Source organism: Furipterus horrens, unplaced genomic scaffold, assembly GCF_987537825.1.
Source record: "Furipterus horrens unplaced genomic scaffold, mFurHor1.1.pri manual_scaffold_3, whole genome shotgun sequence".
NCBI lineage: Eukaryota > Metazoa > Chordata > Mammalia > Chiroptera > Furipteridae > Furipterus > Furipterus horrens.
Window position 1 is genome coordinate 70,298,064 of NW_028327173.1, and position 18,321 is coordinate 70,316,384.

General features: G+C 36.0%; 1 protein-coding gene and 1 pseudogene across 2 annotated transcripts in view; one reads left to right on the forward strand and one right to left on the reverse strand.

The window, feature by feature from the left end:
• The window catches only part of BRDT (bromodomain testis associated), a 50,179-nt gene that overhangs the window by 13,570 nt on the left and 18,288 nt on the right, over nt 1-18,321 (forward strand). Inside the window, exons 6-14 of one of the 2 annotated variants that reach the window (XM_090271728.1) lie at nt 1,003-1,131; nt 1,814-2,002; nt 2,752-2,921; nt 3,001-3,290; nt 3,384-3,497; nt 3,573-3,704; nt 17,277-17,338; nt 18,037-18,081; nt 18,242-18,247. In XM_090271728.1, coding sequence (XP_090127854.1) covers nt 1,003-1,131; nt 1,814-2,002; nt 2,752-2,921; nt 3,001-3,290; nt 3,384-3,497; nt 3,573-3,704; nt 17,277-17,338; nt 18,037-18,081; nt 18,242-18,247 — 1,137 coding nt within the window. The remainder of the gene's footprint in view (nt 1-1,002; nt 1,132-1,813; nt 2,003-2,751; nt 2,922-3,000; nt 3,291-3,383; nt 3,498-3,572; nt 3,705-17,276; nt 17,339-18,036; nt 18,082-18,241; nt 18,248-18,321) is intronic. The other variant, XM_090271727.1, reaches the window with a different exon arrangement.
• LOC150015261 (small ribosomal subunit protein eS8 pseudogene) lies at nt 5,867-6,583 on the reverse strand (annotated as a pseudogene).

Here is an 18,321-nt window from a genome sequence, read left to right on the forward strand (position 1 = left end):
GCTTATTTTAAAAATGCCTTCTCATTCCTAGGACAATTTTAATATAAATCTTACCTTTACATATTCAAAGTTGGTTTAAGGAGTTACCTTTTCACTGCTTTTCTGTGATCAAATTGTCTACCCAATCAGCTGATAGTCTTATAGGCACTCCTTTGTAGGTAACTCTTCTTCTCTCTTGCGGCTTTTAAGATTGTCTCTTTATCCTTAACCTTTAGCATTTTAATTATGATGTGTCTTGGTGTGGTCCTCCCTGGGTCTAGTTTGTTTGAGACTCTCTGTGCTTCCTGGACCTGTATGTCTATTTCCTTCCCCAAATTAGGGAAGTTTTCCTTTATTATTTTTTCACATAATTTTTCAATTTCTTGCTCTTCCTCTTCTTCTGGCACCACTATCATTCAGATGTTGGCACATTTAAAGCTATCTCAGAGGTTTCTAAGCCTCTCCTTATTTTTTCAGTTCTTGTTTCCTCTTTCTGTACTGGTTGACTGTTTATTTTTTCCTTATTTCCAGTTCATTGATTTGAACCCTGGTTATATGCATGACCCATGGACATGAACAAAGGGGGCTGGGGCTGCTGGAGGGAAGGAGGACACTGGATGGAGAGGAGCAAAGGGAAAAGAAATTGGGACAACTGTAACAGCATAATCAATAAAAAATACTAAAAATAAAAATAAAAAGTAAAAATAAATTTTCTATCCAAGATTACCTGAAAAACATCTTATTTTCCTGCTTTTTTGATTTTGTTCGTGCTCTTGTTTTTACATGAAATGTCCTCCTTCCTTATCTCTACTTGTCAAAATTCATTGGATTTTTTTTCAAAGTCTAATAATATGAAACAGATAAAGCAGGATTTTTATATATGTAAATCTGGATGGTGGGTATCTGTTTTGGCATTATCTGTATTATTCTGTATGTTTTAATTCATAATAAACACAATATAGGTGCTCAAATAATTATTGAACTATGTTGTTTGTGAATCCTATAAATTTTTTCTTTATTTAGAGGAAAATGGACAACCAAGAATATAAGGATGCATATGAATTTGCTGCAGACGTTAGATTAATGTTTATGAATTGCTACAGGTACAATCCTCCAGATCATGAAGTAGTGACAATGGCAAGAATGCTCCAGGTGAGTTGTTGCATGGGCTCTGAAATATAGTTTAAAATTTTTAGAACCATAACTCAAGAGATAAAGAATAATACCCATCCCCAAGTAGTAAAGCACAGTTTATAAATTATGCTCTTAAAATTGGCAGGAATGTTTGTTTGTTTGTTTTTTGAGGTACAACATCTTTTAGTATTAAATCTTAATATAGAAGATATTGGGGAAATTATTAGTGAAGAGGGGACAGTAGGTATTTGACAGAGGGCTGACTGGAGCCCATGTTCCACTGAAGGGAAAGCTTAAAGGCTTTAGATTGAGCCATTGGGTGGTAGTAGAATGGTATACCAAACCACAGGGCAGGGGATTCATGAAAGAAGGTCCGCTATATAACTTGAGAGATCTGTCTTACCTGGAAAAAGTAAGAAAAGTTGCTAAGGTAGGCAGGCAGGGAAGCATGAGTCTTATATTTCTTCTTTTAGTAATTTTTATCTAGTTTTATAGCGATATAATTGACATATAACATTATATAAGTTTAAGGTATACAACACAATGATTTGATAAAGGTACATATTACAAAATGACCATAAGGCAAAACAGAACTGTCATCAAAATATGACACTAAAATGTTCCTTCTGTTAAAAGTTGACAGTGCTGCATTAAATTAAAAAATGCAGGAAAACCTTAACAGTCTATTTTTCTATTATAGGATGTTTTTGAAACGCATTTTGCAAAGATCCCAGATGAACCTGTTGAGAGTATGCCTGTATGTGACATCAAAACAGATACTACAAACACTCCTGGTAGAGAAAGCAGTAGTGAAACTTCTTCTAAGGATAGCTCTTCTGGTGATTCTGAAGATGAACAAGTTCAGCATCTTGCAAAGCTCCAGGAGCAGGTTGTATTGATAGAAATTTTTAATATTCTTTCTATGAGTTGTTGCTGCTGATCTATTATAAAATACTTTTTGTAGATTAAAAGCTATTATATTTAGATCATTTAGCTTTACTTATTGGCATATTTGTAATATTTAATAGTCTTTCTGACTAAAATATCTATATCTTGAAATTCTGTTATTTGTATTCTTTTTTTTAAATGTGCACGAGAAACTTCAAACAGTTGCCTCTCACACACCCCCAACTGGGGACCTGGCTTGTAACCCAGGCATGTGCCCCGACTGGGAATTGAACTGGCAACCTTTTGGTTTGCAGCCCAGCACTCCATCACTGGGCTGTTATTTGTATTCTTAACCACAATCAGTTGATTTGCATTGAAGCAATTTATATGACATAATCTGAGATATTTTATGGGTGAGATATTTATTTAACATTTGTTACCTTGTATGATAAAATATTAACCTATTCTAAGCTGAAGCCTGAAAAACCAATGATAGAAACTTAATACTGCCTGTAAATGTTAATTATTCTTGATCTGGTTGTAGATGGAAATTTAAGTTTATGGGTTGAGCAAATGTATACCCTTCAAAATAATGAATTTGTGAAATGAAATAAGAACCTAAAGGAAATATAATATAAAATGAATTTAAGATGTAATATGAAGGATACTCTTGACTTTCAAGTGTCCTAATTTTGTTAGTGTCTTTAATTATTTAGAGCCCTGATGTTTAAAGAATTTTTCCTTTATTAGCTTAAAGCTGTTCATCAACAACTACAGGTTCTGTCTCAAGTACCTTTCCATAAGCTAAAGAAAAAGAATGAGAAGTCTAAAAGGGAAAAGAAGGAAAAGGTTAATAACAGAGATGAAAATCCAAGAAAAAAATTTAAGCAAATGAAAATAAAGGAAAAGTCCAAGAGCAAGTAAGTATCTTTTATGATGCCTTATTTAAAAAGTAATACTATCTAAAATAAATTTCACTAAATTTAATTTTTGTCCCAGTGAGCCAAAGAAAAAGAAAGAGCCGGTGTTGGTTCTGAAATCTGAGGATGAAGATAATGTTACACCTATGAGCTATGATGAGAAAAGGCGGCTAAGTTTGGATATAAACAAACTTCCTGGAGATAAACTTGGGAAAATCGTTCATATAATACATTCAAGAGAGCCTTCACTGCGGAACTCTAACCCTGATGAGGTAGAGATAGACTTTGAAACACTGAAAACAACAACACTGAGAGAACTAGAAAAATACATTGCTACATGTCTGAGAAGAAGACCACCAAAACCTTGTGGTATGTATTCTGTATATTAGTAGACATCACTCTGGTATCCTTTAGTTCTGAGTTACACTCACTCTTTTTGTGTGTGTGTCCTAATTCACACAGATAAGAAAATAATGAAGCCCGAAGAAGAACTTCATTCACAGAAAAAACAAGAGTTGGAAAAGCAATCAATGGATGTCAATAATCAGTTAAATTCCAGAAAATGCCAGACAAAATGTAGGTGGCAGTTTTCAAATGTACCTGTGACTCTTTAAATCTACTAGCATTTTAATGTGTTTCCCTATTTTGTAGCTGAGAAAACTCCATCAGCCAAGGCTGTTCTTGCAATTGGTTCCCGACTCAGTGAAAGCAGCAGCAGCTCATCAGAGTCCGAAAGTAGTAGCAGTGATTCAAGTTCTTCAGACAGCAGTGATTCTGAATCAGGTTAGCTGTCCCCTTAAGTGTACCTTTGGGTGTGGGGAAAATTTTTTCGTGTAATATTGAGACATATTTTTAAAAATGTTTGTCACCTACCCAGACCAATGGCTTTGATGCCACACTTATTATTTAGTTGCATGTCGATTATCTATTTTCCTTAAGTGATACTGTGTAAAATGAAACTTCATATTATATGTATGTTACTTATAGGCTTATAATGTTGAAAATAACTTTACTATAAGTTGGACAGCCTCTTAGAATATAATACCAGATCAGATCTTAATACCAGAAAGCATCGAATAATAAAATGCTGATCATCTTTTGATAAAAGATTATTTGAGGACATCTTTCACTTTACTCTCCTTGATAGAGCAGATCTCTCTTATGTTGCAAAGCATGTCTTATTGTGACAATATATCCTGAATCAAATGGACATCCTAGAAACTGTGTAAAGCAATTTTTTTTCACTTCTATACTTTCTTCACTATAGAATACTATCTTTCATTTATAAAAAAGTTATACTTTAAATTCAGACTCTCACTTATACTAAAGTACCATATTACCTAGTGTAGTTTATTGTCAACTGTATCAAACTTACCTCATTCACACTTTCTTTGTGCTCTTTCATTGGTCATTATGTAATTGACAAGTAACCTCTGCCCCAATAACCCAGACTTGGCAATGGCTTTCCATCATCGTTCACTGAAAGGCAGATTCAGAGTATGGAATACTTTTCTGCCTAAAATTTTGCTTTATTTTAGAGATATTTCTTTGTCATGAAATCCAATTCTCTTTTTCTAAAAAAGCATCCCACACAGAATATTGTCACATCACGTATTCCTCACCATTTTAAGAATATCCCTCTTGTTTTAGTCTGGTAGGAAGGGTCTACTGGCTTGCACTACATTCTGTTTTCATTTTTAATTCTGTTTAGTTTGCATTTCTCTAGTGCTCATTGCTGAATTTTGTTTTTACATTTCTAAAGTACATAGTGATAAACATTTAAATTTATTGGAATTTGTCATGGCAGAAAACAAATTAATTTAGAGCTCTGATTATACATTATTTCCTTATATTTGACTTTTAAGCATAAAACAATGCTGAAAGAACTCTTAAGTTGTATTTAGTATTTTAAATTATAATTAGCATTTATAATTTCAATTTAATAAAGCATTTGTGGCTAAATAAGATAGAGCACTTTGTCTTTTATTTGTAGGATAAAACTTATATTGAAGCTGTTAGTTTGAATTATCTATTTATATATTGACTTCTGATCAGTAAATGCCTTCAGTATTATAGGAAAAGTACTATAGATGGAGTGCTTCAATAAAGTACCTCAATTTTAATTTGAATTATCAGTTTCTGAGAGAATCTTTCAGTATATTACCTGAAGGAAAGAAAATGTTTATCACCCACTATGTATTCTTAAAAGGGGATATTTTTTTCTGTTGCCAAGTTTTATATATTTTTTAAATTAAGTTTATTGGAGTGACATTGGTTAATAAAATTTATATGTTTCAAGCGTACATTTCTATGATACATCATCTGTATATCATATTCTGTGCACAGCATCCAAAGTCAAATATTCTTCCATTTGTCTCCCTTTATCCTTTACTATCTTCCCCCTTCCCTCTGGTATAATATTTATTATGTTTGCCTAACTTTCTTACAGAATAACTAAGCCTCAGAATTCTAATTTTAAAATAGTGTGTTGAATTTTTATTTATTTTTTTTTTTTACAGGAGATATAAAAGCAGGCTTTATTTTTTTAATTTTATTTATTTTTAGAGAGGGAGAAAAAGGAGAGCTACATGGATTGGTTGCCTTTTATACGCCTCACTATGCAACTCAGGCAGGTGCCCAGACCTGGAATCAAACTGGTGACCTTTCGGATTTGCAGGACAATACCCAACCCAATGAGCAACACCAGTCATGGCTGAAAGAGCTAACTGTAGATGCAATGTTGCTTCAGTCCATTCAACACCCCAACATTGTTGGGAGCCCCAATGCTCTCTGCTTGGCTTACATTCCACATCCCTGTCCCCACTTTGGGGTTAGAAATGTTGCCCCTAGTGTATTAAGGCACAGCCTACCAATAGGCCTGGCTGTCAGAGAGAAGGAATTAGGATACTCCATAGCATGCTGATCAAGTATTCAGGCAACACGGATAACCAGAACACATTTATTAAACGAGCTTGTTTGTTTTGAAGCACGAGCTTTCAAGAAAGGAGGGAAGAGGATTTATTTGCCTTTCCTGGCCTTAATTTTCCTTAGGTAGAACTCCAGCTCCTTGCCCTCTAGCACATAGCCGTCTGCTCGGCCACACTGGCCTGGTCTTGAAGCGATGCATGCAAGAAGCTTGCCCTGCTGGAACTGCTCCTCTAGAAGAGTGCTGATTTTGGCTTTCTTTTTCCTTTCATCATATTTCTTCTGAATTTTCTTTGACCGTTTTTTGTTTAAAATCTCTTCCTCTTCAGGAGTCAGCTTGGCCCCTTTCTTGCGGCCCAGGGGCAGTGCATAGTGAAACTCGTACCACTGCCGGTACGGTGTGCTGTCAATGAGCACAATACAGTTCTTTACTAGGGTCTTGGTGCGGACCAGTTCGTTGTTGGATGCATTGTAGACAACATCAATAATCCTTGTTTTCCGTGTACAACACTCTGAGCCCCAGGAGAAGTTGCCCACGTCCAGCCTCAAGGCTCGGTACTTCTTGTTGCCTCCCCGCACACGAACTGTGTGTATGCGGCGGGGGCCAATCTTAGTGTTGGCAGCAGGGCGTCCCAGCTCATATTTTCGCTTTTTGTGGTAGGGCTTCCTCTTGCCCCCAGTCTTGCGGCGCTTGTGCCAGTTGTCCCGAGAGATGCCCATGGCTTGGCGCCGGCTGGAAAGAGCTTGAATTTTTAGTTTATTACATTCTTGTTTACTGTCATCATTTTCAAGTAAAAGGCGTTATTTTCGTTTTATGTATTTTTATTGTTGGCACTATTACACATCTCAGCAATTCCCACCCCCTACTTTGCCCCTGGCCTTCACCACATTGTTGTCTGTGCCCATGGGCTGTGCATATATGCATATATATTTTTTAGCTTATCTCTTGCAGCCGCCACAACCCCCTCCCTCTTAGATCTATCAAGTCTGTTCCATGTACCCATGCTTCTAGTCCTCTTATCTGTCAGTTTATTTTAAAATTAAAGTAACAAAGTTTTATATTTCATCCTACATTATGATAGTGTATAGGTTTGTGACACAAAGGTCAGTTTGTGTTTTAACATGATAGTATGAGTTATCTTTGAAATTTTCATTTAAAAAATTTAAAAAAATAATTTAATTAATTTGTTTTTAGAGAGAGGGAAAAGGAGAAAGAGGGAGAAAAACATCACTGTGTGGTTGCCTCTCACTTGCGCCCCCAACTGGGGACCTGATGTGCAACCTAGTTATGTGCCCTGACTGGTAACCGAACCAGCGACACTTGGTTCGTAGGCTGACACTCAATCCACTGAGCCACGCCAGCCAGGGAAATTTTCATTTTTTAAATTAACATTCGAACTATGTACTTTATTGGAAAAACAATTATATTTTTTATTAATGAATTAGTAAATGAAACCAATAGGACTTTTTGTCCTAAATATTAACTTCAGTTGTACCCATTTAAATACTATAAGACTTAATTTCTGTGTAAACTAAGAGCATATTTTACCTTTCATGAGAACAAAATCTTTAAAGGGATTATAAATAATGTAAAATAATTGTCAGACTGTATCAATAACAATACCTATTTTAAAAATAAGTAAAGCATCTACCAATTATGTGCATGACATTTTCAAGGTACAAATGACAAATCCCAAGACAGAGTTTAAAGGTGGGGGGGAAATGAAAATATAATCTATGAGAATGAGGTATATTAGCAAAAACTTTGTTACCTAAGTAAAAATTATCTAAAAATACCAATAAAATTTTGTAGGCTTTCCCCCCCCCCCCCCCCTCAAATTATAAAAGAAAGTTTTTTTAGAAAGTTACAGAGGCGGTAGAATTGAGCCAGCTGGGCTCTGTAGGCTCAGGAAAAAAGTTACAAAAGCAAAAGAAGGGCCCTTGGATATTAGGAGAGAGAAATAAAAAGTAACGCCCCTGGGGGGCGGGGAAGAAGGGGAGGTTTGTGAGGACATGAGAGAGAGAGAGAGAGCACTAGGATCTTGTAGCTCTAAAATTTATTGTCATTTGTCCAAAACTGAAACTTACAGTTGAAATAGCTTGACTTGCAGGACTTTTAGTTTATAAGGCTTTTGATTATTCATGATAGGATATATGAATATAATTTCATGTCTTCAAAATTTAATTAGAGGAAACTTTCTGAAAGCTGTTGAAAAAATAATTTTTGATAGAAAGATACTGATCTTTAGTAATGTTTTTGAAGATTTTATTTGATCATTAGTAATTTTTTATTAATGTCTTTTTAAATACCCATCGTCCTGGATTTTTATAACAACTTGATTTTATGCAGTTTTCTTAAGCCACAATTTTTTATAATTTTGGTTATCAGGGATAAGCCTCTAAATTAAGATTTTTAGATTTCTTAATATTATTGACTCTCAAGGTTCTTATAGTTATTCTATATTATAAGTTGGTGTTTTATTGTAATATCATTCTTTTTAAGTGTGCCAAATGTTTTCAGGGTAACATCTGTGAAAAACATTTAAGTGTTGTAAATAGTCTTAGAGCCATTATCCACATTGCTTAAATAATTATCTTCTGTGTATTCTCAGACATTATTTTAAGCACTTTTGAAAAATATGGACTTAATTCTGCTTTGTTAATATGATAAATTAATGGCAGAGCAGTGAATTCTAAGGAAATTTTATTTAAAATTTTTTTATCATTTCAAATAAGATATTAAGTCAGTTCTAAGATAGAATTGTAATGAAATCCAAGTCATTTAAAAATATAAATGAGAAATCTGTGGGCTAGAAGCAGTACTTAATTACAAACTTTGATGTGACTTTATCTTATTTATATTCTTGATTGACATAGACAAATTGTAATGTGCAAATAAGTGAAGAAAATTTATTAAACATTGGTGTAAATATAAAGCCTTTTTAGACTATTTTTCCTCACCATCAAAATGTCATTAAATGTCAGATCGAAGATGTAAATTAGACTTGACAATAAAATGAATTACAGATGCATATAGCCTATGTAAGCTAGGCTGTGCTAGTGTGCTCACATAAACTATTGAGAATTTTTTAATGCTGAACAATCTTCACTATTGTGAGTGATAAAATAGAGAGAAATATAATTACTAAATCTAATCTTGTATCTAATAATATTACTGGGAAACAATCAAATGAAGCAGCCAGCTCCCTGGTAATAGTGCTTCTGATTGATACCTAATAGGAAATAACTTCAGGAATTTTCAAAATGTAAGCTCAGATATTTTTTAGTGTGAAATAAAATAATTTTCAGGAATGTTTATAATTTCAACTGCTAAACAGTTATAAAAGAAACTCAAAGCTTATGGCATCAGTTCCTTACCTGGTTAAGACAAAGTGAATATGCTACTTCGTGAACTTTTTTTTTTTTAAGTATATTTTATTGATTATATTGTTACAATAGTTCCAATTTTTTCCCCTTTGCTCCCCTCCGCCCAACACCCCCCTCCCCCAACAATCCACCCCCCCAAGTTCATGCTCATGGGTCCTACATACAAGGTCTCCTGCCTCACCCTTTCATATATTCTTCTTCTTTTTCAAAATAATTAATTAATTAATTTAACAGTAAAAAATAACAGTCCCTCCTTCTCGAACTTAAGGCCCTTTATAATCTTATAAAGGATAATGGGCGAAGGTCTCGAGCTCTTCTAGCTGCTTCAAACTGGACATGGTCATCATCCTACCTACCCTTGGGTCCAGAAATCCCTAATAAGAGTGGGGGTGTGGAGGGGAGGGTGGCCTTCCCGCATGGGGAAGGATTGTGCAGACTCCAGGTCAGTTGGCTGTCCCCGGACAACAGCGTGCTTGGTTTAACAGGCTGGCGTCCTTGTTGTATTCTGGGGGCAACAGATTTGGCAACAGGGTTAAAAGACATCATTCAATCCATAACCACTAGATGACAAAAGACAGGTATTAATTTTTCAATGTCTCACATTAGGGAAAAGAAGGGCTTCTTTGGAGGAAGGTGTGCCAGGTACATCTCACCTGTTCAAAACCCTTTTGCCCATTCTACTTAGTTTGGGCTGAGGGAAATATTTTAGGTTTCCCCCTATCAGACCTCTGGGCTCTTTCTGTCCAAGCCATTAGGACAGAAAAGAGAAACCAGTTTTAAAGTGAAGCCCACAGACCACCCCATACTTCACTAACCCAGCCACTTAGTTCAGCCAAACCATTGAATCTTAGGAGGCAGCGATGCAGACAGGATTAAGTGAGGCCTATACATACAATCACTCAGGTAATGAGATCATAGGCTTATGTCCTCTGAAAACAGAAAACACATGTTAATTTATGTAACATAACCCATATACAAGTCTCTAGATCCAGTTGCAAGGCATTTGACATTTTTCTTGCCTGTAAATTAAACATCTTTGATAATACCACAGACATAGTTTAACTTTCAAACGAAAACAAATTTTAAATGAAAAGAAACTCTAAAGTCGGTTAGCTGCACTACTTTATAGTCTACCATTGAGCATTGTGATTTTCCTTGAATCACAATTTTTCTCCCTAAGATTACCCTCCTTGTCATTAAAGGGACTGAATTAAGTCCATTTTCAATTTATACTGTTTATTTGCATAAACACAACAAGAGCAGAAAATGATCACTTATGATCTTTAGTTCCGCTTTGCTGGAACTTACACAAGGAACATTTAGGGTGACCTTTAATCTGCCCTTCAGGGCACAGAAGCAGAACCACACACCTGGCATTCAGCCTTACCTGTAAACACATGTCTTTCCCAAGTCCTTTGGTTTTCCAATGTGCCTTAAGGTCCTTTCTAGCCATCTTTCAGGAAAACCACCTTCATTCCTTCCCTGGAAAGATTGCCATGGACCGCACATCCAACCAAGGTACCAGGCCTTTTATCTCATGGGCTTTTATTACCTTTGAAAGTCAATCCCAGTTCCTCGGGGCTTTTACTTCGTGAACTTCTTATTTTTATTGGTTTTGGTATAATGTTCTTTAATTAACAATTGTTTCTTTTTAAAATAACTTTCTTAGTTATGGGTGAAAAAATAAAGAATAGAATAAAATTTCTCTTTAGTACAACCTAGGTCTTCTGTAGAGATGTCAAGGATATGATTTTTTTCATACAAGGGAAAAAGGGCCAACATTACTTATTTAGCGGGAGGATGGTTTAGTAAATGTGGAAGTACAAAGTGACAGCTTTGGAGTAATCTTTGCCATTTTAAGATTTTTATTTATTTTTAGAGAGAGGAGAAAGGAGGGAGAAAGAAAGGGAGAGAAACATCAATATGAGAGAGATACATCAATCAGTTGCGTCTCGCATGCACCCTACTACAACCCAGGCTTATGCCCTGAAAGGGAGTTGAACCAGTGACCTTTCAGTTACAGGCTGTTGCTCAATCCACTGAGCCATACAAGCCAGGGCTTAAAGTGTTTTTAAAGTACCAAAAGGGTAAATTCAAGGACTCAGGCTTAATTAAAAATTTGCATATATTGAGGTCCATACTTGAGTCTTGAGTCTAATAAATAGTGATAAATTTTGTCTTGTGTATTTAAAATTTTTTTGTTCCAGTTGGACCTTCTTGAATAAACAGGCTGTGTAGAATAGTGTTTCTCGTTCTTGGCAGTCCATTAGAAACACCTGTAAAACTTTGAAAAGTGTCCAAATCTGAATTGATGGAAAGTGTTCTAATATCTACCTAGGTTTATTAGTTTTGTTTCCACTTTCTAATTCTCATTAAAATGACTTGTGTAAAAGGAACAGTTTATAATCAGTTTATTCTTCTATATTAAGGTAAGTACTAAACAATTCAGTGAAAATTGCCAAAACATTCTTTAAAGGGAGCAAATGTTTTTAGTTCAAAAACACATTGCTTGAATTTTAGCAATAGAACATGGTTTAGGTGATAAGCTTGGGTTAATCATTTAGCATCTCTGGACATGCCTTTTTTCCTATAAAATAAGGTAGTTAACCAGGTTGTTAACTTCCAATCACTTTTCTGTCCCTGTCTTCTATAACAGACATGTGATTTGTTTTTCTAATTTAAAAACCTCCAGTAATTATTTCTGCTGTATATGGCATTATGCTCTGGTTTTGCATTATGATATTATATTTGTATTCAACTTACCAAGTTTTGGAGTCCATGTTGGCATACTGATGATATATGCTGTCCCTGGAGCATTTACCTCGGTGCCTGATAGGTGACAGGTAAACAAACTCTTTAATCAAATATCTGCTTCCAGCTCCCTTTTTTCCCTATGGTTGGGTGGTTTTTTGTTTGTTTGTTTGTTTGTTTGTTTGTTTTTTATGGGGTGGGGGGAGTGCCTTACTTTAAAAGGAAAACTTACAATTAAACTTCTATATTGAAGTTTTGGGGAGATGTGAAAACAGAACACATTCCATAACATGTATATTGTGGATTTGTTTAGCAGTTAACATATTATCTGATTTGATCCTCATAAAGGTAGGTATGCATGTTATCACAGTTCTCTGGAGAAATTAGTTGACACTGTACCTGTTGTCCTTACAGCACTGTTTCTTTTATGTTCGCAAGACCCAGTAGGGATTCTTTGCTAATTAAAATGTAATCTTAAGTTTGAGTGTGAAAATGTCTCTTAATTCAAAGGCCAGAAACTCATGAATAAACAGAAATTGAAGCTCAGTATAGTGAGGCAAGAGAAGGGCCCTTGGAGACAGGATCAGGGGGTAAGCCCAGGATAAGCTGCTGCCACTCCAGGTTCTCCTGGTTAGAAGTCTCACTGGAACCCTTAGAGCTTAGGATAGAGGAAGCAAAGGTGCACCTGGGAAACAGGTGTGGGCGTGCTCAAAGCAGAGTGTGCCTGGCTTTGATTTGTTTTTTTAAGTATACTTTATTGATTATGTGGTTAAAATAGTCCCATTTTTTTTTCCATTTGCTCCCCTCTGCTCAGTAGCCCCCTTCCCTCTAGCAATCCCACCCCCTTAGTTCATGTCCATGGCTCATGCATATGTTCTTTGGCTTCACCCTTTCCTATATTATTCTTAACTTCCCCCTGTCTATTTTGTACCAGCCAGTTATGCTTCTTAGTCCCTGTACCATTTCCCCATTTCTCCCCCTTCTGTCCCCCAGCTGATAACCCTCCAAATGATCCCCATACCTAAATTCTGTTCCTATTCTGGTTTGCTTAGCTGGATTTTTTTTTTATTTTTTAGATTCATTGGTTGATAGTTGTGAGTTTGTTGTCATTTTAATGTTCATAATTTTGATCTTTTTTCTTAAGAAAGTCCATTTGACATTTCATATAATAATAGCTTGGTGATGACGAGCTCCTTTGGCTTTACCTTGTCTGGGAAGCACTTTCTTTGCCCTTCCATTCTAAATATAGCTTTGCTGGATAAAGTAATCTTGGTTATAAGTCCCTGCTTGTCATCACCTTAGATACTTCTTGCCAGCCCCCCCTTGCTTGCAAAGTGTCTTTTGAGAAATTAGCTGATAGTCTTATAGGCACCCCTTTGAAGGTAACTTTCTGCTCTTCTCTTGCAGCTTTTAAGATTCTCTCTTTATCTTTTGCCTTTGGCCCTTTAATTATGATGTGTCTTGGTGTAGTCCTCTTTGGGTCTAGCTTGTTTGGGACTCTCTGTGCTTCCTAGACTTGTATGTCTATTTCCTTTGACAAATTTGGAGAGTTTTCCTTCATTATTTGCTCACATAAGCATTCAATTTCTTCCTCTTCCTCTTCTTCCTCTGGCACCCCTATTGTTTGGATGTTGGCACATTTACAGTTGTCCCAGAGGTTCCTAAGCCTCTCCTCATTTTTTTCAGTTCTTGTTTCCTCATTCTGTACTGGTTGACTGTTCTTTTCTTCCGTATGTTCCAAATCATTGATTTGAATCTTGGATTCTTTCCCTTCCCCATTGGTTTTGTGTGGATTTTCCTTTACTTCATTTAGACTAGCCTTCACTTATTCTCTTATGCATTTGCCATACTTAAGCATATCTATCAAGCCTGTGAGCATCTTTATCACCAGTGTTTTGAACTCTGCATATGTTAGGTTGGCTATCTCCTTGTTTGTTAGGTTGGCTATCTCCTCTTCACTTAGTTCTCCCACTGGAACCTTGATCTGTTCTCCCTTTTTGGCTGTACTTCTCTATCTCCTCATCTTGACAGTCTCCTGTGTTTGTTTGCCTCTGTGTCTTAGGTAGAGCTGTCGCTCCTGTTACGTTGTAGGGGGCGGAGCCTTACCTTAGGTATTCATCAGTACAGGGTGACCTGTTTAACCACATTGTGGCGCTGTGTAGGGGGGAGGGGTCTGAGAGGGAACAATGCTGCCTGCCCACCACTCGCCCCTTTTCCAAGCACTTCTCCCACTTCCGTATGGGACTGGCACCTCTCTAGCTGTTGCCCTGGCCATCATTTCCAGAGTGGGTGGATCTGCGGACGTTCTAGCATTGTGGGGTCCCTTTAAACAATTGGACTCTGCTTAGAGACTGGCAGTTTCTTCCTCTGCCCTAACCCTCATTGGTTTGCACAGTAAGAAGCAATGAGGCTTTATTTTCCCCAGCGCTGAGACCATGAGCTGTGCGGTCTGGTTTGTTGCTGGGAGTGCTTCCCAGGTGTCCCTCCTGACTTTTTAAAATGTGCGACAGCACTTTCCGCTAGCCTGCTGCTGCCACTGCTGCTGCTGCCACTATACCTTGTCCTCTCTGCCCAGGCTTCTCCCCTCCTACCTGTCTGGATGAGTATTTCTTCTTTATATCTTTCTTTGTTGGACTTCCATGGAGCTCAATGTTCTGGAACTTCTGGTTGTTTCCAGTTTTGAGGTAGTTGTATTCCTTCTTAATTGTGGAGGGAGATGAAGCATGTCTGTTTAAGCCTCCATCTTGGCCAGAAGTCTGATTATTTTTTTTTTAAGTGAAATTTTTCAATGCCTTTTGCTTGTGTCTTAGGATTTTGAACTGCTAATTTTTATAACAATTCAGAGCTTTAGTTTCATATCTGAGAAAATCAAGAAACTGCCCTTGAAAACCCTGGCTGTTGTGGCTCAGTGGATTGAGTGTCGGCCTGCGAGCCAAGTGTTGCTGGTTCGATTCCCAGTCAGGGCACATGACTCAGGTACACGTCAGGTCCCCAGTTGGGGGCACAAGTGAGAGGTAACCACACAGTGATGTTTCTCTCCTTCTCTTTCTCCTTTCCCCTCTCTCTAAAAATAAATAAACAAAACAACAAACAAATAAATAAATTTTTTTTTAAATAAATTGCCCTTGAATTTTTAGCAGAATACTAACAGGATATGTCATATTTTTATTATACTTAAGAGTTTATATCATAGAATAATGTAGTTTAGGTACATATTGGAACAATTAAGACAGATGTATAGATGTGCATATATTATGAGTATATAACAAAGTCTGTTTTTGTTCAAAGAGGAGACCATAATTTGTCCCCTAAATGTAAAAGCTACCTGGATCTATATCTTCAGTCTTTGCAATCTGTCTTCTTCCCTTCTCTTTCCACCTAACAGCCAACACTTAAATAATACTTAGTGGCATGACATTGATATGGTTCATATCATTTTAAATACTTGAATTCTTTATAAATTAAAGCACATTATTCACCAGTTCATGGGTTTCAAAGCTCTGGGAGAGACCTCATGAACAGCTGAAGGCTCTGGCATGTAAGTGGGCAGCACCAAGTCAAACATAGAAAGTACTTCAGAGGTATAACAGCAACCACACACCAGGCCTTGGCCCCTGCCTGCCTGCATCACTCTACCTCAGGCCTCTCCTGTGTCTAGGGACACATGGAAAAAGAGAACCTTCCCAACTGGACTGCAATCAGAAGTGAATTAGAAATACCTTTCCTTTTGGAAAGAGAAAGGTCTTGCTTGCATATATATGCATGCACACTTAAATTATCTCTGCAACAGTAAATCACCTATAATCATTTAGATTTGCTTGATAGTAGCAAAATTGGCCTTTGATAGGATATGTAAAAAATAAAGCCATTTATTTTTCCTTTGAGGTTTTTGCTCACTTGCCTTATTCTCAGCATGCATACTGCAAGGGCCCACCACACTTTCAAAACTTGCTTGGCTTTCAGTATATTAGCATCTGTTGCTGGCCTCAGGTTTTCAATACGGACACTGCACTAATCTCAGTGATTTCAGATCAGTCTGTATGGTTATGTTTCTGGAAAACAAAAGAGAATGTCCCCATCAAGACTACTGAGTTTTTCGGGCATAAAAGCACTGATCTTCCCTGGGAGTATGAGTATTACTGTTAAGGCTAGACTATCAACCATAATAGGTGTTACTCATTTACACAACAATTTTTCTAACATGTGATTACATCCTATTCCCTAAGAGAGTATATTAGCTAATATATCTTTTTATATAGTCAATTGCTTATTTCTAAGTTCACATTTTTTTATACTTTTACCTTATTTGTACTTAATTGCAGTTTACTTAAACTTTTTTTTTTTGATAACTAATAATTGCATTTAGCAATATTAACAATGTTCAGCATCAAACATTTTAGGAAAGGGAAGAAGGCTAACATATCCATTGGAAACATAGCATTTCAGGAGGCAGAATGTAATTATTAAAATTAGAATGTTTTAAGTTTGAATAAGATTTGGTGTTGACCAGCCTTAGTGCCCTGGAGCCTGAAGCAAATAATGGTCAGGTTGCTAATGAAAGCTGTCCTCGAAAGGTGGGTCAAGGCACTAACTACCAGTTTGGTTCTTTACCACACTGAGTTAGGTTTGTGATTGGGGAAGATAGCACCAGAATCAATTTTAGTATAAAGAAAGGAACCTATGAGTACTCTGTTAGAGAAAGCTCTACTGCCAGTGTCCGCTGCCATTTTTTGCCATATAGATGAGACTGCCAAATAGCTGTAACTAGAACATTAGTTAGATGGTAATCTTTATTATAATGCTTATTAGCAAGTAGAGCAGACTTTACCATGAAATCAAATAGCATCACTTAATAAAAGGCTGTATCCTCTCAGATAAATTAATATATTTCCCTTATAGTAAATTCTTATTTTAATTAAACCAATTATGGCTATACTTATGGCTACTTAGTAAATGATGATTTTAGTATAATTGGTACTGCTTATTTAAATAAAGCCTCTCTTTTGTGACTTGCTCCTTTTTAAACTACCATTAATTCAAGCTCTTAATTGTGAAGTAACACTGTTCTTTTTTGCCTAATACAAATTGAAAGTTGTGAGTGGATATTTATTTCATTATGTGAGAAAGAAACTATTCCTTTTAAAAGCAAAACCCTGGAAACTAAGAACCTCCTGATTTAAGAAGCTCGTATTAAAGCCATTTTCTTGAGAGAACCATTTTCTAATGTGGAAAGTTTTGTAAGTTAGATGTAATTTTAAGCTGGCAAACATTGAAATATTTATATATTTGCAGAAATGTTAACTACATTTACTGAAGGGAAATGGAATGATTCTCCTTCTAAAAAGAAAGTGAAGGTAAGTTAATTCTCCATTGTTATCTTAGAATTTAAAAACGATGTGAGTCATAACTCACTAGTATAGTAGTAGCTTTCTTTATAATCATTTTTGATTCGATTTACATGAAGAGTTGTCTCTATTCATTTGTCACTAAATGTTTAAAGATTTCTTACTAAAGAGTGAATGGAGAAAGTATTTGACTACACTTTTATAATAAGATAAAACTATTATATAAGTCAAACAGATAAAGTAGAACAAGTTATAGAATTTTGGGCTTAGTATGTGAGTCTAAAAATAGAGGGTAACCTTGGTGTTCCCATGTACATACAGTAGGGTATGCACAGTAAGATGAAGTTTCTCAAAAAAAAAGAGTCAGGAGCGGAATGGTGGGTAAGGTTTCTAAAGATAAAGTTTACAATTACCAGCTGTTTTAGCACATCTATGTTTGATTAGTGGTTGACATGCTTTGAAAAGGATAGAAGTGATTTTATCTTATACTAATTCAGGTTATTAATCCTTTGTACCCATCCCAAATATGGAATTACAGGTATGCCTTTATTAAATTAGAAACTTATTTAACATCATGTAACTAGGTTGGGGAATACAACATAAAGCTCACTGCCTTCAAGGAGCTGTAAGTTGTGAGACCTGATAGTTGAACAGTTACGAGATTATATGATTAGGACTATAGTAATCTATATTCATAACTTATTAAGGTAATGAAGAAGGAATGTGTATATATACTACTTGAAGGAAGGAATGCTTAAAATGGGTTTTAAATTATAGGGAAAGGATAAAACGGTTAATATATTAACAGAAAGATGAGGAACTTATTTTTAAAAGAGGTAGTAAGTAGCCTGAAGAAAAGTAAAAGCACAGGAGGTCGGTTCAGGGAAATAGGCAGCAGAGGGTATTTGTAAGGGATTAGTTTTCTTCAGAACTATAACAGGGAGGGCTTTGAACATCTACATGAAGTGTTAATTTGGTAGACAGAAGTGAGT